General features: G+C 32.9%; 1 protein-coding gene and 1 pseudogene across 2 annotated transcripts; one reads left to right on the top strand and one right to left on the bottom strand.

Moving 5' to 3' along the window:
* The first annotated feature begins 573 nt into the window (after positions 1 to 573).
* Positions 574 to 18,047, top strand: LOC110666730 (protein SENSITIVE TO UV 2). Of its 2 annotated transcripts, XM_058140659.1 has the most exons (12): positions 574 to 1,031; positions 1,402 to 1,440; positions 2,014 to 2,132; positions 2,888 to 2,985; positions 3,117 to 3,469; positions 5,232 to 5,300; positions 6,073 to 6,155; positions 6,798 to 7,115; positions 7,201 to 7,307; positions 11,803 to 11,951; positions 15,434 to 15,630; positions 17,519 to 18,047. In XM_058140659.1, exons 1-12 carry the CDS (start codon positions 723 to 725, stop codon positions 17,772 to 17,774), a joined length of 2,097 nt encoding a protein of 698 aa, XP_057996642.1. In that variant the 5' UTR covers positions 574 to 722; the 3' UTR covers positions 17,775 to 18,047. The 2 variants fall into 2 exon arrangements, with proteins under 2 accessions (XP_057996642.1, XP_057996643.1); XM_058140660.1 differs by lacking the exon at positions 6,073 to 6,155 and having other exon boundaries at positions 6,784 to 7,115.
* Positions 18,048 to 18,194: 147 nt separating this feature from the next.
* On the bottom strand, positions 18,195 to 21,299 carry LOC110666743 (disease resistance protein RPM1-like; annotated as a pseudogene).
* Between the last annotated feature and the right edge of the window lie 5,502 nt (positions 21,300 to 26,801).

Raw genomic sequence — 26,801 nt, 5'->3', positions numbered from 1 at the left:
AGATAACCTGTGTTCCATCTTCTTTTTCATTTCCTTATGCATTTCTCTCAAAATTTTCCTTGTAGCCTTTAAATTTTTTAATTAACACCTAATTTGTTCCCCCTCTTGAGTTGCTACAAGGGACAATAATTTTTTATTAAAATTTTATATTAGTAAATTTTTATTTTCTAATTATTAATTATGTAAAGTAATTATATAAATTTTTGTATGCATCAATTTATTCTCAAATATATTAACTTTTTTAAACTAATAAGTAATTTTAAAAAATAATTTTTATTTTTATTTATAAAATTATGATTGATTATATGATCTATACTTATTAAAAAAATTTTACAATATAATGTTTTATAATTATTTTATTATTATGTAATTTTGAATTATTTATTATATTAAAATATATTTTAATCAATAAAAATAATTTTTAATATAAAATTTTAATTAAAAATAAACATAAATATATTTATAATATAATATATTTTACAAAATAAATAAACAATATTTAAATATAAAATTTAAATTGATAAACTATTTTATTAATAAAATAAAATTTCAGTAAATTTACCGTCTAAGTTTCTCAAATTCAGCTATAATACAGCTTTGGCTATGGCTAAAACTCCTTCCCCCGCAGTCGCAAGTTCAATTGAACTGCTACGTTTTTGTGCTTCTCTTTACTGCTACAGAAAGAACACACTCACACACTCTGCAAAACGTTGGGAAGAATAATGAACGGAGATGAAGAATGGGACGAAGATTTCTTAGACCAACTACGCCAAGTTGAAGAAATTGCTCTTTCTTCTTCATGTTCTTCTGCTTTCAAGCCAAATCCTGACCCATTAATCCCTTCTCAATCAACTTACATCCCACCATTTCAACATCATCAGGATAGTTTCATTACTCACTCTCCTCCACGAGAGCTTTCTCAAAGACCGATTGATTTCGACAATCGTTTCTCCAATGGCTTTGCCTCAGTCTTTCCTCCCATTTCTCTTCCCCAAGACAGCGCCAAAGATCGAGAGATTGATCGATTAAAGGTTCGGGTTTTTCAGATTGTCAATGGAATTTTAGATTTTGATTTCGATTTTAGGGGTTTCATTCATTTCTTGATTTTGGGTTTTGTTGGATTGGTTAGAAAAATTCATGAGAGAGATGATTGCAAACAAAATATAAATGAGATGTTTTCTATTTTTTAGTATTTTGAGAAATGTTGCTTTGTATTGAGCATGAGATGGGATAATATTGAATATGCAAGTGTAAGCCTTGTGGCACTTTGGCTAAATTGCAAAACATTTACTTTCTCAATGGGTCTATAGAGTAAGGGTTGTTTCTTATTCTTTTTATGAATTGTATGTGATTTGGGGATAATACAGTTCTGATTGAAATGTAATTAATTGCAAATTGCAGAGAGAGTTGGGTCATGTGTCAAAGAAGCTGCTGGACCTGGTATGTGCGATTTATATATGTATTTCTGGTGTTGCACCTATTTGTTCTTGATTACAAAGATGTGCTTTTATTTTTTCCTGGTAGTTCAAGTGAGAATTTCAACAAATTTATTGTACCGCTAATGCAGGCTAACTCAACAAACTTATTGTTCTTTAAGCATCAGTTGGCTTATTTATTGACAACAGAATTGCAGAAGTGATTAGAAAGATTTTAAATATCTAACTTGTGCTTGGAAGCTTTGCTTTGGGTATACTTTAATATTTGTTTCAAACAAAGGATGGTGTGGCTGTGTATCCTGCTTAATGCACTCTGTTGTATCATACCTTCTGTTTGCTCTGAATTTCTTCTTGAAGGGTAGATTCCATGTGCGTAATCTTGCATCAATCATCAATTCTTTGGTTATTTCACTATTTCCTCTTGGTTTTGAATGTGAATACTAAACTCACTTTTGTTGCTTGTTTTCAGAGATACTATGTATTTACTTATGATCCTGTATTACCATTAGTTCCTTTGTTTATCTTAAGGAGTCATTTTAAAAGGGGTTTTATGTGATTAATTATTATACACTTTCAGGAACAAGAATGCTTTGAACTTAGGAATGAGAGAAACAAAAATGAGGAGCAGATTAAATTTGTATATTCACATGCTGCGGAAAAAGATATGGGCATCCACTGCTCAAAAAATACAAACTTGTGAGTTTTCCCCCTTTTTATTTGGACATTTTGTTTCATTCATTCATTGCACTGAAGAATGTTGATTTCCTTTGCCATTACCCCTCTCCGTTTTTGTTTGGTGTATGACAAAAGACTTGGCTTAAACTTGATTCCTCATTCAAAAGCTTTTCTAAGTAATATGTTATACTTTCCTTATCTCTCTCTCTCTCTCTCTCTCTCTCTCTCTCTCTCTCTCCTTTTTTTCTTTTCATTTGTTTTTGGAAATATGCCCTTGTTAAAGTTACTACATTTTAGAAAATTACACGTGCTAAGCAAATAGAGAGCAAGACATTTTCTCCTGCACCTTCTCGTGGTTCTCTAGGTTCATATTAAGTTAATTGATTATGTGTGGAAATGTTTCAACTTAGTGAGAAAAGATGTATTGTATTATTCCTTCTCCAATCACTTCTTCGGATGTTTCAGACAAAAAGTATTTATATGTGGTTGGTCATGTTCGATTGTGACACTATTATCTATTATAAACAACGGTTGTAATTCATTATGATTCTTACCCTGCACTGGCAAAGCATGATTCTCTTTTTTACTGACTTAGAGTAGCTAGATTCTCTTTTTTACTAACTTAGAGTAGCTATGATCTCTCTCTCTCTCTCTCTCTCTCTCTCTCTCTCTCTCTCTACATTTTCATATTGCTTACAATTTTCATATAAGATTATAATCAGCTACTGTGCCCAAGCAATAATTTACAAATTTGGGAATGGCATGAGAAATGGCAGGGAATGTGGAGTTCCTTCTCTCGACAATCATGTGGTTCCGCAACAATCTAGAAATGCAAAAGCTTTAGGGAACAAGCTGGGATATCAGATATGTTTAGGTAAGGTGCTTGAGTCAGATAAACTTCTATAATCAGTCTCTCCATTTGTTTTTGCAATTTTATTTCTCATTCTCTCTCTCTCTTTGTGTGTGCGCGTGTGTGTGTGTACATGATATCTTTGTTTTGGTTAGCAACTTCATCCTCAAAGGACATAGGAGTTCAGACAGACGAAACTGGCGAATCTAGCAATTTAGACTTGAAAGATGATCTACCTTCCAGTACTAATCTTTGCAACAAGCTGCTAGGGATATGGGGCTCCACAAATGAGCAGAAGTTAGGAAGAAATCTGATCTCCAAGTTGTTCATAGCATGTCCAGCAGATTTTCATTTTCTTTTTGGGCGCATGAACATTAATACGTCCTCCAAATCAGGTGACTCTGTGGTGGGTGAATGGTCTTCCGATGCAGCTTTGCAGTACCATATGCACTCTTTTCATGCTTCTGAAGCTGCAAAAATATCTTGTTTGTACTCTGTATTGACTAAGGTATGGTTGATCATTGATGAGACCAACTCTTTTAATGGAAACCAAGTTTATGTTTGAGTTGGAGCTAATGATAGAAGCTAGGTGTTGAAAATTTTGCTGTGCCTAGCATCCTAATATTTAGGGTTTTTTTTTTTTTTTTTTTTTTTTTGAGGCAAAAGTATAAGGAGGCTGGTGTTACTTTTTTGTGGGACTAGCCTGTAGGGTAGGGTGTAAAAGTGTGAGATATATATATATATATATATATATATATATATATATATATATATGTCTTCTGAAATTTGCTCGCTCTTTCCCATTTTTATATTCAATGAGATTGATTTTTGGAAATGGCTCGTACTTAGAAATTGAAAACTTGTATAAAATTGTAGTTATGTAGAGAAATTGAAAACTTGTATAAAGTTGTTGTCATGTAGCTGACTTCATTTTTGAAACTTGAAAGTTGGTTTAAAACTCAACTTTGGGTATAGGTAACTCTTTCTTCGTTGATGCTCATGCTTTTGAATTTGTAGGTCTCCTATCCTATCTTCTTCTTCTTCTTCTTCTTCTTCTGGCAGACACCATTCTTGTGACTTGAAAAACTTTGTTTATAGGCAACCCTTTGTTGGTTGATGATGATGCTTTAGAATTTGTAGGTTTCTTTTCTTCTTCTTCCTCCTGTTTGTGCAGAATTTCCTGTTTGTGAATCTTAAGTTAGTTTCGTGGAAGATCCTTACTTGTGTGACTTTTGTCTTCCTAGCCCTTCTGTTATAACTGATGATGTTAATTCTAATTGTGCACCTCTGCATCTTTTGCCAAGTTCTTATGACAATATCATATTTAAATAAAAAATATCACTAACATTTAACTACAACTTCAATTGTGCAACTGCAAAGGCTGTAGATAAAAACATTAAAACAGATGATGGATTGTTGATTAATATTGGAAGAAAAATTGTTAGAAATCTTTGCGTTGGAAGAACATTGCTTACTTATGTGGTTGTGTCAGTAATATTAGCGGATAAATTTTGACAACCGTCCCTGAACTTATCTAGTATAACATTATAGTCCTTCAACTTAAAAATGTAACATAAAACCCCTTCAACTTTCAAATTTTGCACAATAAAATTCCTCTAACCTCTAATTGTCGGTTTTTCAGTTAAACGCTGACCTGAACAGTTCTAGCGTTGAGCTTAATCAATATTTTTCTTTTCTCTCTTAAGTTATGTGCAAATTGAATTATTTTTCTCACTGTAAACAGAATGATTTTTCAGGTACAGAGAGAATAATTTTACAATTTGAATAAGAGAGGAGAGAAAAATGTTGACTAAGAGCCATGCATGAGTTGTTCACATCAGTTTTCAACTGAAAAATCAGTATTTGAAAGTTAGAAGGATTTTACTGTGCAAAATTTGAAAGTTTAGGGGGTTTTATGTTACGTTTTAAAGTTTAAGGACTGTAGTGTTACAACTATATAAGTTCAGGGATAGTTATTGAAAGTTACCCTAATATTAGCCTTTGGTAATTGAATGTTTGGCACCTGACACTAATGTTATTGAACGTAACAATGGATGCTGATATAATGTCTTCACCCTATAGTATAGGGCCTATAGGCAGAGGCTAACTCTCCTTTGTTTGAGGTCTACAATCATGTATTATTTCATTACATGCAGGCAAACCTAATTTTACCATGGATATCTTCTTTCTTTGCTGGTAATTTTTGAGCTGAATTGCATTGTGAGAATTTGATAAGTTTGCTTCTGTTTCTATTTTCTTCTGTATTGTAGGTCAGCAATGGACTGTTACATTTGGAGGCGTTGCTTCAGCCTTTGATTGATCTCTGTTATCTTGAAAATGTGAGTTGCAAAATCGTTTTCCTTTTCCTGTACTTAGCCTCTTGAAAATCCATTTATATCTTTTTCCCCTTCTATATTCTACAATAGATTCCCCTGTATGCCTAGGCCTTTCATTGCAATTAATATTGTGTTTTTTAGTTGTCTTGAAATAACTTTCACATATACCTTTATACATATGGCTAGAGAAAATCTGTTTTGGCAGAAGATATTTGAAAAAGTGATAAGAGATTTTACACATATATGCAGTACCAAACTATTGGTTGCATCTACAGTGGTGCATTGGTGACCTTCTAAAGCAAATTCACAGACACTTGCTGCTGTTTTCTTAATGCTTTGCCTTGGAATTATTGATCCGTTATTTTTCTTGGATATAGTGCTCACGCAGAAGCTGAAAGTTCCGTAATGTATGCATTAACTGCTTAAATTAACGGTGTCGATCAATACAAAACTTTTATGATTGTTTCATTAGGAGTTTGTTGCATAGTTCTTTTCTTTAACTTCACTGTAATATTGTTTTATTTGTGCTTTCCCTTAGAAACATTGGTCCATTATTTTCTTTGATATATTGCTGATATTGAAGGACATACACTGCTCAATTGAAGGTGTTGATGGATACTGTACTTTTATGATTGTTTCCCTAAGAGTTTGTTACATGCCTTGGTTGATTTCTTCATCTGAATTTTAATAATTATGAACTTTTATACTTGCACTTAGCCTCCACCTGGGAACTTTTCCATGTCCACATCAATGAATTTGCTCCTTCTTTGCACAGGTTGACATTCTTTGTAGTTCTCTAAGTATATTGCATGTGTTTCTGAAGCACCTGTTTAGTTCAGGAAGGAATTTGGAGAAGAGGTATCATCTACACTAGCTTATATTTTCTTCCTTTTTATTAATTGAACTTTGATCATTTATTTGGAGCAAAAGATTTGACACTGTATATGTGTGACAAGGCCATTCATTTGAGCAGATGCTATGGACTTGACCTATTGATGGGAGATTTTTTTTTTTTTTGGGTGGGGGGGTGGGATTGATAGTGTGCAAGAGAGAGAGAGAGAGAGAGATTTCAGTTTATACTTTTGATCATCTGTTGGTGATTGTTTTCAGTAGCGTTTTAGGTATTTTTGAAGTGGGTCTGTGATCATTGATTAACATTTAGTTGGTAACTGGTCATGGCAGTATTGAAAACTTCCAAATTGCATGATGGTACATGATAAGCGTGAAATTCTCATGCCATCCTTGATCCTTGACTACAGTAGTAATTTTTTTTTTGGTAAAGAAAAAGGCTACTAGCAATGCAGTGCTTTTGCGTAAAAAATCATGAATGATAACTTACTGAAATCTGTAACATTGCTTTGGAAAAAGGAGCTGGTACTCTGCTTTTTGGATATCATAATGTTTGGACTGATTCATGCCTTTAAAATGATGCTTCTAAATGTTCCTACTGTTCTTGTGCTTATGAACTTTGATTTGATCTTTCCAGTGCACTCTACTCAGGGACAGTTTTAAGGTCGAGGGAGCAAAACCTGGAAACAACTTCAAGGATCGAGTCCTGTTTAGTGAGAGTGAGAACGAGGCATCTTGTGCAAGCTATAGACTGTTTGGGACCATACCTTCTGATCCTCAAATTCTTTGCAAGAATGGAGTCTGGAATGTTGACAATGGGTTGCCACTTTCTTCTGTGGACTGGGTTTCTTTATTTTATTTGTTGCTTCAAATTGCTGTGAGCAAGACTGAAGAACGTGTGAGATTGGAGGCAGTCTCTATCATGAATGTAATTGTTCTGAGAACAAATGCTCATGCAGAAAGGGAAATGTGAGTTTCTTTGAAACCAATTTGTTGCATATTCTGACAGGATGTAATGTTCTTTTATATCCTAAACAAGGATTTGCTTGAACAGATTTGGCCAGCCACCAGTCTTTGAAAGCATTGCACAATTCTTAAAAAGGGAAGCCAGTTCACATGTGCAAAAGGATGCTCTTCATCTACTATACTTGCTACTAAATTGTGAGCCTGCATTGATTTTATTTTTTATATTTCTTTTTCTACCATTTTCTTTTTTCATAATCTTGCATGTAGCTACTTGTTTGTAATTTGCTTAATTACTGTCTAAGTTGACTTCCCCAATGGGTGATTCTGGGATAAAATAGTGTTACTAGCTTAGGTCTTATGACCTTAACCAGGAATAGCAGTTGCTAAAGTCTATAGTTAAAAGTTGGAGAACAGAGATTAGATGTTGCTTGTCTGTAATGTGACATGGTTTATGGATGTGGATGACTATATTCAAACACATGCACACACTGGCACCCTTTATTTTTATGTAAATGATTAAGGATATAGTAGGTTGGGTAGCTTTTACCATCTTTTTTGGCATTGGTTTTTTGTGCTCTAAATGTTTTGGGGCATCATGCAAATAGTTGATTGCTAGTGATTGATAGCTAAAAAAATTTAATCGTATAATAAAAGCACTTTTAACAATCCTTTTGATATGTTAAATGACTATTAAGTATGTAATTTATGTGAATATGGTGCATAATATCTCATCATCTCTATTCATGAATAAGTTACATAAAAAAAGTAAAATAGAAGACATTTGTTAATAAAATCATAGTTTTTACAAAATTTTTTATATAATCTGTTTTACAATACCTCCAAATAAGAATGCTATAAGTAACCCAAATAGTTATTAAAGGCTCAAGGCGCCAAGGGTCTTGGGACCTAGGAGTAAGGCGCAAAAATTAAAAAAATTCGTAAGAAGTAAATAAATGAGAATATTCCAACAAACTTCAAATAACATAAAACAAACATAATAAGCATTCAAGTAATAATAAGTTTGCAATCCAAAAAAAAAAAAAAAACTAAATCATAGTTTAAGACACTAATATATATATTGAAACTTGACTAATAGTTTAGTGTCTCAAACATGGTTTCAAATTGCGGTTGCGGTTGCGGTTGCGGTTGCTGTTTCGTGTAGCGGAAACAAGCTTGTAATAGCCGTAACGTAACGATAAAGGCCTAGTGCTACACAAAGTTCATAAAATGACTATATTGGCAGATACAAGTAAAACTAAGATGCACAATTATATAATAAGCACAAATATATCAAATAAAGACATTAGATCTATTATTTTTTAGGAATCATTAGCATTAAACAATTTATAACTAAAATAATTATGTAGATACTAGATATAGCAAAAAAATTACCCTTACTATTACCAAAATGAGTGTCTTGGAGGTTCCTGTTGGTCTTGACTTTGATTCTGACTTTTAGAGCTTTGATCACCAACTTGACTGTATTGATAATATTGTGATGGATTGAAGTTGAATTAGGAACCCATACCATATGGATCGCAAGATTCCCAATTAGTTGAAAGGAAAATTTTACTGTACAGCCATACGACCGGCTATGTTATATGGTAGTAAGTGTTGGGCACTGAAGGAGTCGTATGCGTCTAAGATAAGAGTTGCAGAGATGAGAATGTTAAGGTGGATGAGTGACTATACTAAATTAGATAAAGTTCGTAATGAGAATATTAGAGAAAAGGTAGGAGTGGTGCCAATTGAGGATGAGTTGAGAGAAGGGAGATTGAGGTGGTTTGGTCATGTGAAGCGTAGATATACTGAGGCTCCAGTTAGACAAGTAGAGCACATTAGGTTATAGGATAGAAAGAAAAAAAGGAATAGATCTAAATTGACTTGGAGGAGAGCAGTACAACATGACCTAGAAACATTACACATTTCTGAGGATTTAACCCAAAATCGTGTAGAGTGGAGAAAGCGAATCCAAATAGCCGACCCCAAATTTTTGGGATAAAGGCTTAGTTGAGTTGAGTAAATATATGTATAGGTAACTCGTTAAGTCATCAACTTATCAGCTACATGCAAATCATGGTTTAACTGAAAATTTCATCTTTTATCAATGATTTTTCAATATTCTATATAGCTTCTGGAATTTTTCTGAATAAACAAGTTTGCTCTTTCCATTGCCTCAAATATGAAATCCATTATTGGCTTTTCATCACCATCCACCAATCTTAAAACTTTGAGTAGAGGCTCTTGGATTTTCATTATTTGTTGGGTTTTCTCCCAAAAATTCCTTCCCTCATTACCTAAGCCAAGAACAATTTTTTTTTTTTTTTTGGTTCATAAGCAGGTTCATTGGTAGCCTGACCAAACTTGCTTGCTATCCATTGCTCAGATTCAAACATATTTCGTAACCTCGACCTACATCGAGCAAAATACTCCAATGAAATGAAATTTGTGGCAAATCTTGTGATGCCAGGGTGAATTATATCTCTATTGTCTGTGAATTTCTTTATATAATTTACCACCCAATTATGGTTGTAAATAAATTGTGATAACTTTGGCTTGATCAATAATTTTCTTAATGCTTTTTCTTTTCCCAAAATCTTCTAAAATAAGGTCAATACAATGTGCACTACAAGCTGTCCAATACAAGTTGGGAATTTCTCCATCAATTTTTTTCCACCAGCTTTGATGGCAGCCTCATTACCCTTCACTACTTGCACAACCTTCTCTAGACCGATTTCTTCAACTACCTCTTTCACAATTTTAAAATAATAATTTTCATCTTTGTGTTTTACGTTTGATGCTTCTATGGACTTGTGGAACACTGTGCCATGATTTGAATACGCTAGAAAATTGATTATGGTCATTTGAATTGGCCCACTCCATCCATCACACATGATGTTAACTCTCCTCTCTTTCCAAATTCCCTCAAATGAAGCAATACATTTTTTAGTTTTTTTTTTGTATTCATTTTTAAGATATACTTAAGAAATCTCATATAAACTTGGTGAAGATACATTAGGCTTGACTTCAGCAACTGTTCTAAGAAGTGGCCTAGTCCAAGGTGACTCCACAATATTGAAAGGTAATCTATTGTGTATCACGAAATTGCCAAAAGCTTTAAGAAGCTTTTCCTTTTGTGTCTTCAACCATTTTGTTTTTAATTTTGACTGCTTCAATTGCGCTCTACTCTTCTCCAACTCAATTTCAACAGCGGCTAATCAAGTAGCTATTGTTGATGCCTTTGCATATCTTGTGGCTTCTATGCCTTTTTCACGAACAGTAGCCCATTGGCCTAATGCTTGGCCGGGGAGCATCACGGCCACTATTGCCACCTTCATAATGAGCACCAGCTCTCCTTCGAAATGCATCTTGATCAAATTGCCATAGACTTTCTTGTCTCGCCATTTCTAACTCTATATCCTCTTCATCATCAACATCAGCATCATCTAACTCTACTTTGTTAATATTCATGATTTCTTCTCGTAATTCTCTCTCTCTTCTCTTTGTCTTTTTTGGAAACTTGAAATTCCTTTAACATAGTTGTCATGTCTTTCCTCACTTGTAATGAAACTTTTTGACAATCCACAACTTGACCTGGTATATTAGCCAAGTATAACTTCAATCTAGTTATTCCTTCAGTTATTTTTCTTCCACAAAAATTGTAAGTCATTTTTCCTCTTTTTTCCGTCAGGGTGGCGAACTTCCATCCAATGTCATCACTTGGTTTACCAGTAGTAGAACCTCCTTGAGGCATTTTCAAATTCTAGGTGTCAATCTCACTGTTCAGCAAATTAGATATAGTCCGTTTTGAATAAATTTAGTTTCATAAGTCACTTGTATCATATTAATAATATAAAGTACTAACTCACATCAAATTTGAACATATGAAAGAAATTAACTAATAAAGTAAAAATTATTTTTTAAAAATTTTTGAAACAGTTTTTTTTTCTTTACAACATATATTTTTTTTCCCTTTTTACACTTATCCATTAAATATTAGCTATAATGACTAAGATATGAATTTAACTTGAGTTTTAAACTCACTAATCACCATTAAGTTTATGAAAATTAATATAAACTTTAAAGATTAATATTTAAAAAAAAGTTCATATAGTTGTGAAAATTTTAAATTACAGCAGCATATATATATTTTCCCCCTTTTTTCCACTTACATATCCATAAACTTATACGTATATTTTTTTTACATTTACATATCCATTAGGACCATTACACTTACATATAGTTGTGAAAATTTTAAATTACAGCAGCAGGGTGATTGAGATTAGGAAAACTTTGGGGTTAGAAGTCAGACCTATCAAATTGAGGAAAAAAATATTAAGGCAACAGGGTAATTGACTATTTCAAATGACATGATTTGGTTTTTTAATACTTTTTCAGATTATTTGACGCTGTAGGATTTTAGGAATGTGACCTCTCTTGTATGTGACTGGAAGTTTTACTTGATCATTGACAGATTGTCTTGTGAACTAGAGCTGAAAAAGGCTATTGGGTTCACTTTGAATTTGAGCTTTCAAGCTGGGACTTTTCTCTCTCCTCACAGCTGATTATAAATATCAAACTACCTTTCTTGGATTAGCTTCTTTTTACCTTCCTATTTCTAGAATTTAATATTTGTATCGAAATTGGTTGTCTCATTCACAAATAAAAGTCTTGTGTTCTTGTTTTTAAGGTCCCAAACTATTGAGTTCTGTCTGTCCTAGTTGTAAAGAGGGGGATAATGCTGCAAATGAAGATAACAATGCTTCTGCTTGTGAAAATTTCAATGCGATCCTTGAGGGTTTGGTAGACTGTGTTACCTGCAATGGAAATGGTGTACAGGTATGCAGGATAGTTTACTTCTTGATTTAACAATTGGTTGATGCTGAACTTCTTAACTTACATTTTTGCTCCTTCAGTATTGACCTTTAATGCAACCTGCTTGATATTTGGCTTCTGCTTGTGAATTTTGACTTGTGCCTATTGTTACTAGAAGACTGTTGTAATATTATCTTAGCACATCCAACATTGCACCCTAATGAACAGCCTAAGTTGTGTACAAGATGTTGGAAATGCTGTCATAGGGCCTAAAAGAAAAACTCCAGATTTTGCTTAGATGATAGTAAAGGTCTACATTGTCTCTACATTGATTAGAGGGGAATGTAGGGTGGATATGTGGTATTGAAATTCAAGTATTTTCTATTAAGTTAACCTTCCATCAAAACCTTAAATCTTCTTCATGTTACTCTTTCTGGCACTATTCACAGTGCCAATTTGCACTGCAAAGTGAAAACATTCCATTTTGTTGTCTTTTTTTAGTTTATTTGTGATCCTTTTTCAATTCCCCACCTTTGTCAACCCTAATATTTTGTGTTAAAATTAAATCAAATGCAAGCCCCAAACTGTAATTTGCAAGCTACCTTTGGAGTCATTATTATTATTATTGTTATGGCTCTATCAAATTCATGAAGGTACAAAGGCAACATTGAAGCCATAGTAATCAAAGGTGCAATGTGCATGAAGGCACAAAAGGGGATCTAGAGGTGCAGGCACTCCTGAGCATGAGGCACAAAAGAAATAAAATTAAATAATTAATCCTATATAAGCCAAATCATAATAATAACATAAATCATTTAGGATTCTAGAGCCAATGTTTAGAAGTCTGAATAAAAACAAAACTAAAAGATGCTATAACTCTTAAATCATACTCCTAAATTCCTGCTAAATAGTAAAATAGCAATATTTCTTGAGAAATTACTCGTTATTAAGAGCAGCTCAGTCTTCATTGTGACAAAAGAAATATGTTGGATGTTGTCAATCCATAATGCAGCATGAAGCTTAAGAAAAAACACTCTCACACAAAATACATAGGTATTGAGAGAAAAACACTGCAGAATTTTATTAATTAAATCTCAAATCTGAAAATACATAGAATATGTGGGCTATTTGTAGAAATTTTAATATCCTACACCTAATAGAAAAATAAATCTACTTTCTAGGAAGTTTAGATAAACTAAAAAACCTTAGGAAACCTAAATAAAATATGAAATAACTAAAGTCCTAAATAGAATAGGAAGTAATAATGAAATCCTACATGAAATAGGAAGCCAAAATAAATCCAACTTAGAATTGGAAAATGAAACTCCAGCTGTACTAGCTTGTCCAAAATAGGAAGATCTGGATTGACTCTGGACTGGAAAAAAAAGCACATCATGGGCACTCTTCCGTCTGGACCGGTAGGAAACACCCTGCCGGCCTCTGTTATGCAGTGTGGAACACACCCTGGGTGTTTTCTGGATTTCTGGAACACGCCAGGGGTGTGTTCTTTGCTGTTTGAAACTCAAGCCCACGTCATACTACTCTTCCACTGGGAAAAAACTTGTCTGTGAGTTGCAACGAACCAAGATATCCCCCATATCATTCTCCCCCACTTGGAATAAATCCTTCCTCAAATTTTGAAGTGAGAGAATAAAATCTTCATTGGAGGATTACACCTAATAATCTCCTTGGCCAATATCGACAAAATGGAATTGAACAAGATTGAATTGAAGAACGAGACATCTTCCTTTGCATCATTAGAAAAGCCTGGACAGATAAAATCAAAGGAAACAATAAAGGGTAAAAAGTTAGAAAGATCTTCAATTTCCATTATCTCCTTGACTTGGTTTTCTCCAATTTCTAGTATTGTCTCCATGGAGTGTTTTCCCTCAACTTCCATCACAATCTCCATGGCATGATATTCTTCATTTCCCAGGACACATTCCTTAAGCTCTTCATCTTCAACCATAGCAAAAGGAAATTCAATCAAAGCTTTTAGTTCTGATTCTTCGACCTTAGTCTCTTCAACTTAAAGTTGATTTTCGAATTTAAGTTGCTCTTGCTTTCTTCCCTTTCCACTAATAGATGTTTGGGTTGGGTGTCCTTGTACTGAACTATAAATCTAGATTGGTCTTGAGTTATGGTTGGAAAAACCCTCTCATCATAGCCATACGCACCACTTTTCCGGTAGTCACTATTTCATTGATGCCTATTGTACCTAATCGGTTCCAAGTCATTCTCCTCCAAATCTTCTTTGTAAACATATTGTTCGTGTCCAAGATTGGTTGATATGCACCTCTTCTTCTATATATTTTGTTGCGTGGATGTCTATAGAACTTGTTTGGTTCATAATCATCTTCCTCCTCCAAGTCTTTCTTGTAGACATATTGCTTACGTGTAGAAAAAGGTTTGCTGATAGGGTCACCATGAGCCAAATTTACCCTTGGCTTTCTATCATCATACCTATCCTTGTTTGTATTGATTATCAAAGTATCAAGACGATCTACAAATTCTTTGAAGCGTCTCTTGGTACGCTTGAATTTGAGGTCCATCCGTTGCTCCAAACATCGCTTTCATCGTTGCAATGTTTCCTCCCTATGGTAAAGGCTTTAGCTTCCTGGTCACCGTCTCGAGAACCATTATAATTGACACCTCTATCAAGGTAAGCCATCTCGATTGGAGTGATTTCTGAGCTTTGATACCACCTGACATAACTTGAAACTTAAGAGAAAAACACTTAGACATGATACATAGGTATTGAGAGAAAAACTCTGCAGAAGTTTATTAATTAAATCTCAAATCTGAAAATACAAAGAATGTATGGCTATTTATAGAGATTTTAATATCCTAAATCGCATAGGAAAATATATCTACTTTTTAGGAAGTTTAGATAAACTTAAATACATTAGGAAATAACTGAAGTCCTAAATAGAATAGGAAGTAATAACTAAATCCTACATGAAATAGGAAACCAAAATAAATCCAACTTGGAATAGGAAAGTGAAACTCCAGCTGTATCTTGTCCAAATTATAGGAAGATCTGGACTGACTCTGGACTAGAAATAAAAAAACACATCCTGGGCACTCTCCCATCTGGACCAGTAGGAAACACACTGCCTGCCTCTTTTATGCACTGTGGAACACACCCTAGGTGTGTTCTAGACTGCTAGAACTCACAAGGGGTGTGTTCTTTGCTGTTGGGAAGTCCAAGCACCGAATCAATCTGACCTCTTTTCTTCCTTTAATTTCAAATTACTTATAGTCAAATAAAAAAATAACATCAATTCATACAACCCAGAGTAAATGGCAGTATTTTCTACTATGAAAATTAAGCAAAAAACAATGAAAACATCCAGAAAAGGGGGGAAAAAAAACAAAAGCAGCTAGACAAAATGGGCTCTAAACTGTATTTTGCAAGTTGTTACCCATCACCCACACACAAACTTGCACATGGTAGTAGTTGCAAAATGTAATCTGTTGGAATCTTTGATTGATGGATTTTTCAGGATATAGAACTTCGTAGGAGAGCTGTTATTATGCTAGCTTTTCTAGCTGCGTCAGTAAAATCTGGGTCTGAAATTCTGGTGAATCACAAGTTACCTGGAGAGAAGAACTTTCTTATGTTGATTTTACAAGTTCTGATGTCGGAAATGGATGTAGAATTATCAGTCTCTTCTGAGCCAGCGGAAAATATTAAAGCAAGGTAACTAGTAATCACAGATGTCATGCTACCCTTGGATTTTTTTTTTTTAATAGCTTCATGCATTTAATATTTCTTTACTTAAATGTAGTTGGTTCCTGAACTTGTTCTGGTTTTTCATGCTACCCTTGGATTTTTTTTTTAATAGCTTCATGCATTTAATATTTCTTTACTTAAATGTAGTTGGTTCCTGAACTTGTTCTGGTTTTTCAATTTCATTCTCAAAACTTACAAGCTGCACAATCATGTTGTCCGACTCACTCTTTTGTTCAATTTTCCTTTCTAACACTTTCTCTGAGTGTGAAGTTGTTCTTGGTTTGAGGTTTTCCAAATCTAGTCCTTGAAGTTTAATGAGATCACAAAACCCTAAATTTTGTTAATGGTGTCAATTAAGTCATATCTGCTAAATGATTCTTTGGGAAGCAGACATTTCTTCGTCCATTTTGGATGAATTCTAAATCCAAAGAAATGAATCATTTTGTCCATTGTATCTCAACTATTGGAGTACTAGACTTTTTGGTAATGGAAGTCAAATTCAAACTTTTCTGAAATAGGAACACTAAACATTGAGAAAAATTAGAAATTACTAAAAAATTGAAAGAAGTATGACCAACTGATCTAGATGTCAATCATATGTTGTGGATATTTGATTGGGGAAAATTTAGGTCCAGCCAACATATGATAACACTTTGTGCGAGAAAATTTATCAAGAGAAGAAATGTACTTTTTGCATTTGTCCTGTCTTTTAGATGAATATTATAATGGAAATTTTAGTATTCCATGGATATTTCTTGAGGTACAGTGGCTACTGTATATAGCCCCAAAAAGATTGAAATGAATTCGACTAAATTTTTTTCTTAATACAAAATATTACCTTACTTGGAGTGATTCTTGTGTTAGAATTTCAATTCAATCCTATAAAAAAAATTCAATTCAAATGATTTTGGAAGAAAGTTTATGTGTTTAGAAAAAATTTTAAAATGATAAAATGCTATGTTTGGATACTGACATTTGAAATAAGGGATTTGGATTTAATTTTAATATAAATTATTGATAAATTATGGATTTTAAATAACACCATTATACTTATTAAGAGCTTTTAAAGAGGATTTGAAGTGACACCATTTTATAAATCATTTCAAATCCACACTCAGATAATATGCTCTCCGCATTTATAAACCTAACATATATTCATGACTCTAAATCAATTGAACAAAACATATACTTTTATCAAATTCAAATTCCATATTTCAAATTCCGCCATCCAAACACAAGGAAAATGTATTTGAATTATATTGTTTGAAGCCATTGAAAAGTAAAATGATAATGCTTATCCTATTCTACCCTTATTTACAAAGAAGCAAATATATATTGGGGTTTTAATAGGAGAGTTCATTAAATGAATTGAATTTTTACAAAATATATTACTTATGGCAAGAACTAAACTTCTTAATTGAAAGCATTGAATTCTTAAAAATTTAAACTTTCCAAACATAAGAATTGGTCAACTTGAATTGAATTCTTTCATTTTTGGACTTTCCAAACACAAAATTCCCAACATATTTTATGTTAAAAAGTTTTGGTTATTTTGGTGATTTCTCCATTTTTTTTAGTTTTTAATTTTTTGAAATGCCTGTTAATGCAGCTTGCTATTTCTTTTTTTTTTTTTAAATGATTGAAAGTTTTAACTTTTATTTTTTATTATTGCAATGTTTCGACTGCAAGTTGGCTTGAGAGTGACAATTCATTTCAAACTTTCCTGGAAACTTTAGTTGATTCTTAGCCAGTGCATTACATTTCCAAAACATTTCAGTGTCTTCTTGTATTCCTTTTGCCATGGGCCAAACCCTTGATTTCTTCTTATGTGGTCGGTTTTTTTTTGTGTACGTAGGACTTTGCTGATGCGGGAGGTGCTGATATTACTTAATAGACTTGTGTCGAACCCAAGTTATTCAGCTATTGTCTTGAGAGTGATAACAGCTAGTAGAGATACAGCCAGTTTGATCATTGATATTGTAAGCAGATTGTCCCAAAAAGATCAGATACGGAGAGCAGGTGACGGTATCACATTGCAAATGAGAGAATCAGAAATTGTTGACTTAGCTAGAGCACTTAAGAAAAGGATTTTTACTTATTTGGAGATATGAAACCCTAAAATATCGTCATAGGAAGGTTAAAATGAACTCTAGATTTTGGTATGTGCATGGCATTAGCTGCATAAGAACAGCCATGAATGCACGGGATTTTGTACATAGATGTTTTGTGATGGTAACCGTTACTGTAACATTTCTCTCTGGATTAATCCAGAATTTTGATAGGCTTCGACAAAATTCACATTGTGTATGTGTTGCACGGAGCAAATTCTTGGTTATTCCCTGTTGAATAGTGCTAAGCAATTGCAGAACTGAATTCCTCTTTTATTCTCCTTTCTTCCTCTTTCTCAATCATCCTTTTTCTTCTTCTTTCTCTTGTATTTTCTTCCCATTTCCCTTTTCCTCTCATCTGCCAAATATAATACAGATTTCCAATCCTCTGTATTGGATTTTGCTCTAGGTACTCCCATTTTTGTTATGTCTTTGCTTTTTCTTCCTTAGAGGGGAATAAAAAGAAAAAAGGAGTCATTCATTCTAGCTTGATTGAAGTTAGTTGCGTATAGCAAATGTATTCTTCTACTGTATGTCATATTTGATGTTCAATGTCTTTAGTGTGTAGTCCTATTTATACAACACTAAAGATAATTTTCTTTATCATCAATAGTGAAGCTTAACATTAAACTACTAACTATTTACAATCATAGTAATTTACAAGATATTATTTACAAATTTTATTCACAGGTAATGAAACCAACATGCAAGGAAAATGCTATTTCCAGCGATTATAAAGCTCCTGGTTCCTTATGACGGGACTTTGTCTGGAAGGATCATTGAAACTTTCCAAAAAATAGACTTCCCATCCCCCATCTCTACGATACGTTGAATACACTTCTGGGATGTGAGCAACTCTCCAATAATCTCTCTCTTTTTCATCACAATGAAGTGTCTTGATCAATTCTTGAGGCATATGAAAGAATTCAAGCGCTTTGAGCTTTGTCAGATATTCGATTGCCAAGGGTACCTTTTGCAACAACTTATGGCGCTGAATACACAACTTCTCCACTCGGGGCATTGCTCGTGCCTCCACCTGTATGCGTTTTAGTTCATCAAATTTATTGATGCCTAAGAGCTTCAGCTTCTTGAATCCACCAGTCTTGAAACACAATGTATCTCCTTCTTACACTTGCATTAATTCAAGATGCACAAGATTTGGAAGAATCTGAAGAGATTCAAGTGGATCATCCATCAAGCGGCTCCATTTCAAATGCAGTCTAACCAGGCATGCAAGATTAGGAATCCAGTGCGGTAGTGTCTCAAAACGTCCTGCCAAGTAAAGCTGCTGAAGTAATTGTGGAGGAGAAAATAGGTGTTGAAGATCAAGTATCTCATCTTCTTCCACAGAAAGTAGAGATAATGCGCGGAGATTGCTAAGATTTTCAATAGATGAGCACAGAGTCTTCCCATCTTCCTTTCTCAACTTTACTACACCTAACCTTCTCAATTTGGTTAACTTCCTGAGCTCCTTCAATGTATTGCCGTTTCCTTGGTTTGCTTCTATAAAGCATAGCTTCTACAGTGACTGCAAATCACCTATTTTTTCCAGAGCCCTGAATCCATGCTTGGAGTGGAAATGTGCGTAAGACTCATAATCGTAATGATACACAAGAAGATGGCGAAGTTTTCGTAGCTTCAGGATCTCAACCTTGCATCTTTCAAGTTCAGATACTTTAGGTAATATAGGTTGATTAACTTGAATTGGAAACTTGTTTAGATTTGAACCTTGCAAATCTAAAACGTTAAGAAACCTAAAGCCGCTAGGAAATAAGCCACTTATGGGTGACTTCTCTACAACCCCAAACATGAATAATGAACGTAACTGAGAAACACACCTGTACAGTTGCACATTTTGTAATGTGTTGTGTATTGATAGACGCCGAAGTCTATCTGGACATGTTACATTCTGTTCTTTGGCTATAAATGCAAAAATTTTGCTCTCTTGACTTTGAGATGACAATCTCCCGTAGAAGGTCATGAGTTCGGCATGTTTTGATACGTCCATCACTAGTTGTTTCTGCTACTTGAAGCAGGCTTCTATTTAAGAGTTACATTGAGGTAGTCCTCTGCAACATCTTCTAATTCCTTTTCATATTTTGCTTCCAGAAATCCTTCTGCAACCCATAATCGAATGAGTCTCATATGCTTTATTGGATGATCCTCAGGAAAGATGCTTAAGTATAAGAAACAAGACTTGAGATAGTATGGCAGATCATTGAAACTGAGTGAAAGTACCTTCTTTAAATTCTTAAGTTTATTATTGCCCTCAATTTCAGCACCAAGGCTACGTCGAACTATTTCCCATTCATTTATCCTTCGCTTGTCTTTGGTAGCAAGAATTCCACTCACTGCCACAATTGCAAGGGGAAGTCCCTCGCATTTTCTTAGTATGTTTTTGCAAATATCCTCCAAATGGTGAGGATATGAATTCCTTTGGAATGTCTTTCTGCAGAAAAGAGTCCAAGACTCGTCTGGAGCCAATGGCTCCAAGTAATAAACCTTGCCTTCAGATTCTATACATGAGGTAAAGGCAAGATCAGCCTTACGCGCAGTGAGAATGACTCGGCTGCCACAATTGTTGGTGGGCAGGGCATATTTGATAGCATCCCACTCATTTAAATGCCATACATCATCCAAACCAATTAGGTACCTTCTGTTCTGAAGCAGCTCTTTAATTATTGTTTTCAGCTGATTGCTGTTCATACTGTCTGCTCCCCTCTGGGAACTGGTTTCCTATCTGCACTAAAGAGTTGCTGGACAATGTCTTTAAGGAGCTCTTCCATCTGGTAAGATCTAGACACTCTTATCCAGGCATGCATGCTGAATTGTTTCTTTACTTCTGCATCATCATAGACTTGCTTCGCCAAGGTGGTTTTCCCCAATCCTCCCATCCCTGCAATTGAAACTACTTCACGCCCTGAACCTCCATTCACCAGCCAACCAACCAGCTTCTTTGTGGGCTCATCAATGCCCACTAGATCGGTTTTGTCTAGAAGAAGGGCATCCCCTCTCTGGTCTTGCCATTCGTTGCCTGCACAGGTGGAGTTTGCACCTTGTTCTGCTACGCAGAACTTCTGATGGAGTCTCCGATGTCCAACAGAAATATTTTTGATTCTTGGTTTGATTTCTCTTATTTGTGATGCTATTCGACAATGAGCCTTCATGTTCTTAATGCAGCAGGATATCTTATGGAGAGAAAACCAAAGAATCCATTGCCATGATCATGTGATTGCGGAAGTTTGTACTCATCTAAAAAATCTTCGGTGTCATGAGCAACATCTCTGATTTGTTTAACCCACACTTTCACTTCCTCATCACTTTCTTCCAGTGAATCTGCAACCCTTAGGAAGGTCCTTATCCTTTCCAACTCTCCTCTCGCATACGTTATTTCTTCTCGACCCCCACTCAAAAGCTGCACCTCATTTTCGAAAAGGGGCACAAATTTTTCAAGCAGAAAGGTCACTCCGCCCTCTGCCATTATTATTTTGCAGAGCTGTCTGCTTCACAGGAAATACTCCTAAGTTGTTTGTGGATTTGTTTACAAGTTTATATATCTCTTTTAGTCATTCTCCATAATGTCATGGCTGATGTTTGCAGCAGGATATTCTGCTAATTTATACTATATAATAAATTACCTCCATGAAAATAATTTTTTACTGTCACTAAAATGTTAAAAATATTATTATATTTAATAAATGTAAACTTGGGTGGGCAGTTATTTACGGTTATTTAATGATGGGTGGGGAGTTATTTCTAATCCGAGGCTCTTTGGGTCAAGGTTCAGAGAGCCAAGTTAAAATTCACTGTTCATTTGATTCCTGACTCTCATTGACTCGTGCGTGGAGTCGGTTTGGGACCATGCTAGTGAAGGAGTTTATTGGTGTGTTGGGAGAGGGATTGATGTTCGCTTTTGGGTGGACCAGTGGGTCCTGGATCATGGCATTTTACTTGATGAAGTCATTGGTCCTGTTTCGGAGCATAAGCTTTTTGGTCATGTTTGTACTCTTGAACAAATTGGGGTTTCCCTATTGAATACTTAAACAATTTTTTTTTTTTTTTTTTTAATTTGTTGAAGACTTAAATTCACTAAAATTTTAGTAATTAGACACAAATTGGTATAATCAGCATAAAAAATATAATCACGCGCCAAGGATCAAGTAAACAACAAAAAAAATCCAACATGACAGAATTTAATGGCTGTTATATAACTGAAAAAATCTCCCTTCTCTTTTCTCCCCCTTCTTCTTCCTTAACTGATATTTCATCTCAAACCCGGAAGCAATCTTCATACCCAACTTTAGGTTAATTAAATTTTAAAATTTAGAATTTAAATTTTCAATCCATTTCAAGGATCACAACTACTTTATTAGTTATAATTTTATGGCTTTTACTTCTAAAAGAATTATTAATATTCATAAAAACATAATTTTTACCAAACTTAGAATTTATTTTTATATATAAATAGTTTTTTAATTATTTTATTTTCATTAAAAATAAAATTAAAATTAAAATATTTTACATTCTCAAATTATTTTCAAGTATAATAAACTAAAATATATTTTATTAAAAAATAAAAAAATTTAATAGAATTGCATTTGAATTTTCACTAATTTAATAAATAGAATAAAATTAAAATTAATTTTACAATCATGATAAAATTAAGTAAATGAAAATTTTAAAATTGAAAAAGTGCTTATAGTTTTATTTTAATTAATTAGTCCTACTTTCAAATAACTTTTTATTTTTGGTTTGAATAAAATATTGTAATTTAATTTTATTAAAATAAAAAAAATACTATTTAGATTTTATTTGGATAATTAATTATTTAAAATAACATAAATTTTGATTTTATACTAAAATATAATAAAATATCATAATATCAAATTTAATTGCTCATTCATTTCAATTTTTTTACCACTTAAATATGTTTTATTTTTTTTTATCTAATTAGTTAAATATATTAATATTTAAAGTTATAGTAAAAAATAAAATTAATATATAATATATAGTTATAACAATATATTTTTAAATTATATAATTTAAGCTTTCATATATATATATATATATATATATATATATATATATATATATATATATATATATATATATTTCAATTTATTAACTTTATTTATCTAAATAATATATGAATAGGGGTGTGCAAACGGCGAAACCGAACCGAACCGATAAAACTAAAAACTAAAAATCAAAAATTTTAAAAATCGAACCAAACCGATTAATAAGAGAAAACATAATCGAATCGAACCGATAAACAGAAATTTATAAAATTTCATATTTTTAACATTAAATCTAAATAATAAAACATAAAAACAAAAAAAAAAAAATTAGAAAACAAAACTAAAAATCTTAAGGTTTGGTTTGGTTTTCTTTGATTTCGGTTCGATTCGATTAATTTCGATTCTGTTTAGTTCGATTTTCTTTGATTTCCTATATATATATATTATAATTTCGGTTCGTTCGGTTTTTTTTTTTATTTTTTATGAAAATAACCGAACCGATTAACCAAAATTATCAAAATTATAAATTGAACCGAACTGATTGAATTTTAAAACCGAACTGATTGAACTGAATTGAATCAATTCGGTTCAATTTTTTGGTTTAAACCGAAAACTGCTCTCCCCTATATATGAATGTATGAAGGGAGAAGGGGAGGGAAGCATTAGCTTTACCCAAATTATCCTTCATTATTTATAGTATTTATAATTATATTTTTATTATTTAATTTAATTTTAGAGTTTATATAAATTTAAAATTCTTATGATTTAAAATTTAATTGACTATATAAAATATTTAAATTCTACTTAGCTAAAATTTTAATATAATATAATTTAAATTTTTTTAAATATATTTTACTTCTTAGCCATTTTTAGTGGAGAAAGCAATCCTTGAGGCAATTTAAGTTGATGCGACTATCAACATTGGAATTTAATGCTAGAAACATGACAAAAAATTCAATTTAACAATTTAACATGACAAGAAACAGTTTGTACTCTGTATTGCCTCCTCAAAACCGTAAAATTCAATATATCCTTCAACAAAAATAGACCAAATATAAATTGCATTTTCAAGAAATCGCCCAAAGTAACAAAATTATCAAGATTTGCACAAAAAGGATACATCTATCCAAATCTAGTGACAATAAATACATCAAAAGGAATCCTCACACCGTGTATCAAAGGCTATTACATATTAGCAGTTAATGAACAGAAGAAGTGCAAGAAATGCTATATGAGGAATGGCAGACAACTCTTCCTCCTCCCATCAATCCTAGCACCCTATAGTCCAGTTAAACCATACTAAAAGAAAATTGAATTTTTAGCACATTTGTTTGCGAAGTGCACTAAAATTTGGCACTAGTATTAGTGACCCAATATATTTCCCATTGCTTAAACTATATGCTTTTGAGAAGTGCAAAATATCCTGTCGCTAGTGAAGATGATTTACCATTGCTATTTAGCTAAAAAAACCTGCGCGTTTAACCCACCTCTTTTTGCCTTCATTTATTAAAAAAGAAAAAAAAAAGACTATAAGCATTTGGTCAGTTCCTAAAAAATAACTCATTGTCTCCATATTTGCTAAGCTGAGATCTTGAAGTTTATCATTTTTTACATCTTTGAGATCATGCGGGGGTCAAGGGATTGTGATTGTAGTCCATACTCCATGTGTGCTTTGGTTTTTTAGATTCTGTTTTATAAGCCTGCTTTTGGGTTGTTTTACAAGAATTAAATCTTTGCTTGTTGTTGGTAGTCTAATGTTGCTAGCAACTAATATAGTCAAATCATATAGGAATTTAGCATTACTATTCATTGCGTTTTGTTAAGTATTTTGTTACTTTCATGCTTATTTTCAAGTTTTTTTAGTTTTCTTTTAATTTCTGTGTTAAATTGATCAATTCCTTAGTTTTCGCCTTTATTAGGTAGGTCTCAATTGTTCGGGAAGATATGGATGCGATTGGAGAAGTGTCAGATGTGAAAATGCAGCGAAAAAGGTGCTAGAAGACAACACGGCCTGTGTCATAAGTCACACGATCCATGTAAGTATAGAAGGGAAAAACACGGCCCGTGCAACGAATTACATGGCCCGTGTTTCGTAAGGAATAAAATAACATGACCTATGTTATCTCTAGTGCCTCAGAAAAGCAAAAAATTAAAGCTCCAGAAGGTTGCACAGGACAGAGCTATGTAAATTAAAGCCATTAAACGACCCATGCTATTTTCAGTGGGAGAAACTCCAACCCAACTTTTTGTGATTTCCAGCAGTTCCTAGAGGCTTCCTAAGCCTATTTAGACTCTGAAATAAGGGTTTTTCAATAGATACAAATACAAGAAGTCAGGATTTCAAGAGGGATCAACCTTTTTATTTTCATGAGAGCGCATCACTTTTGAGAGAGGCGAGAGGAGAAACGGATCTTCAAGGTTTTCAGAGAAAGTTCCAATTAAAGTTCCAAAAGTCTAAGGCTGTGATTCTCCATTTAGGTTCTTTCGCTCTATTTCTTCTCATATCTTTTTTTTATTATTTTATAAACTTAATTGTAAAACTCACAATATGTGAGTTGTTTCTTTATTATAAGGTTAGAGATGTAGCACTTTTAATCTAGTTATGGATTTGGTTTGATTCTATTTTAATAAATTGGGTATTTTCTCCTTTGATTTAATCTCTTATGTTCTTGGCGCATGCTTTGTGTTGAGCTCCACTTAGTATTGATTTTAGATATTATTAAAGAACTGAAAGGTGAAGATTAATATCAGAATAAATAAGACATTAAACTTAGGATTCTTAATCTAGATATAGGCAAAGATTCTACGTGCATCTAACAATTAATCAAGGAACATAATGGTTTTTAATTAATTTCATTGGCACGAAAGTAGGGTTTAGGTTAATTAAAATACAACTTGAGTATTTTGAGAGAGGACTTAAGGTAGCTTAAGATTAATTTCTTTTAAAGTAATAATCTCCCATTTATTGAATGAATTGGATTGAATTTGTATTTGATTGAATTGTGAACCCCTAGCTCTGGAATGCTTTCATTAATTGATATTCAAGTTTAGTTAATTGCTTTGTATTTTATTTCATTTAATTAAAATTAATTACTACTTCTTTACAATTCAATCATCTAGATTATTTGATGTGCCTTGGTGAGGGAAGAAATAACTTAATCGAATTGAACAAAAAGAAAATTCGAATTAAGAGAAAGGAACAAGAAAACTAACATTAAACAAATAAGAAATAAGTAAAAATCAAATGAGAATACTCAAAACACAAGAATTGAATTCTGTTAGATTGTAACTCTTTTTGGAATTTTCTTGTTTAAATTGCAACAAAGTAAAAAAAAAGATAAAAGAAAAAAGTTTTGTAGTTTAGATGTTTATGAACTGAAACTAAAAACAAAATGAAAAAGATAAAAGGATAAGTAGAAGAGAAAAATTCTTTCATAAGTTCAGAATGTCACAAAGAACCCAAACTTCAAAGGTAAACACTACACAAGGAACCTTGTGATAAGTCAAGTAACTCGCCACAATCAAACTAGATTAATAAGACTTGAAATTGATAGCACTTTGCTAAGCTTTCTCTTCATTGTCTGAATTGTCTGAAATCTCTTAATTGTGTTTAATATTACATATTTGAGTCTACTTATAGGCAAAGATAAGAAACTAAAGAAGAAAATTATAAAGAAACTAATTAGGAATAAAGAAATATAGATCTGGAATGAATTATAATAGAAATAGGAAAAGGAAAGTCAAATATTCCTAATTAATAAAGTGCTAGCCAAAATCTTCTAAGATAGTAATAATCTCCTAAGATTGTATTCTGAGTTGATAAATTAAATTCGTCCATACTATTGCTGGCCATAATTTTTGAAGATCTTGGAGAATATTTGGTGGTCAAATATGCTAAATTGACTTCTATCCTATATAGGAACATAAAAGGCATCAAAAAACACTAAAATCTATTTAATATGGGCTTCTAAAAATGAAGAAATAATATGATATTATGGACCTACAAATTTTT

The sequence above is a fragment of the Hevea brasiliensis genome, chromosome 18 (assembly GCF_030052815.1).
Source record: "Hevea brasiliensis isolate MT/VB/25A 57/8 chromosome 18, ASM3005281v1, whole genome shotgun sequence".
NCBI lineage: Eukaryota > Viridiplantae > Streptophyta > Magnoliopsida > Malpighiales > Euphorbiaceae > Hevea > Hevea brasiliensis.
This window is presented reverse-complemented; position numbering and strand designations above follow the sequence as displayed.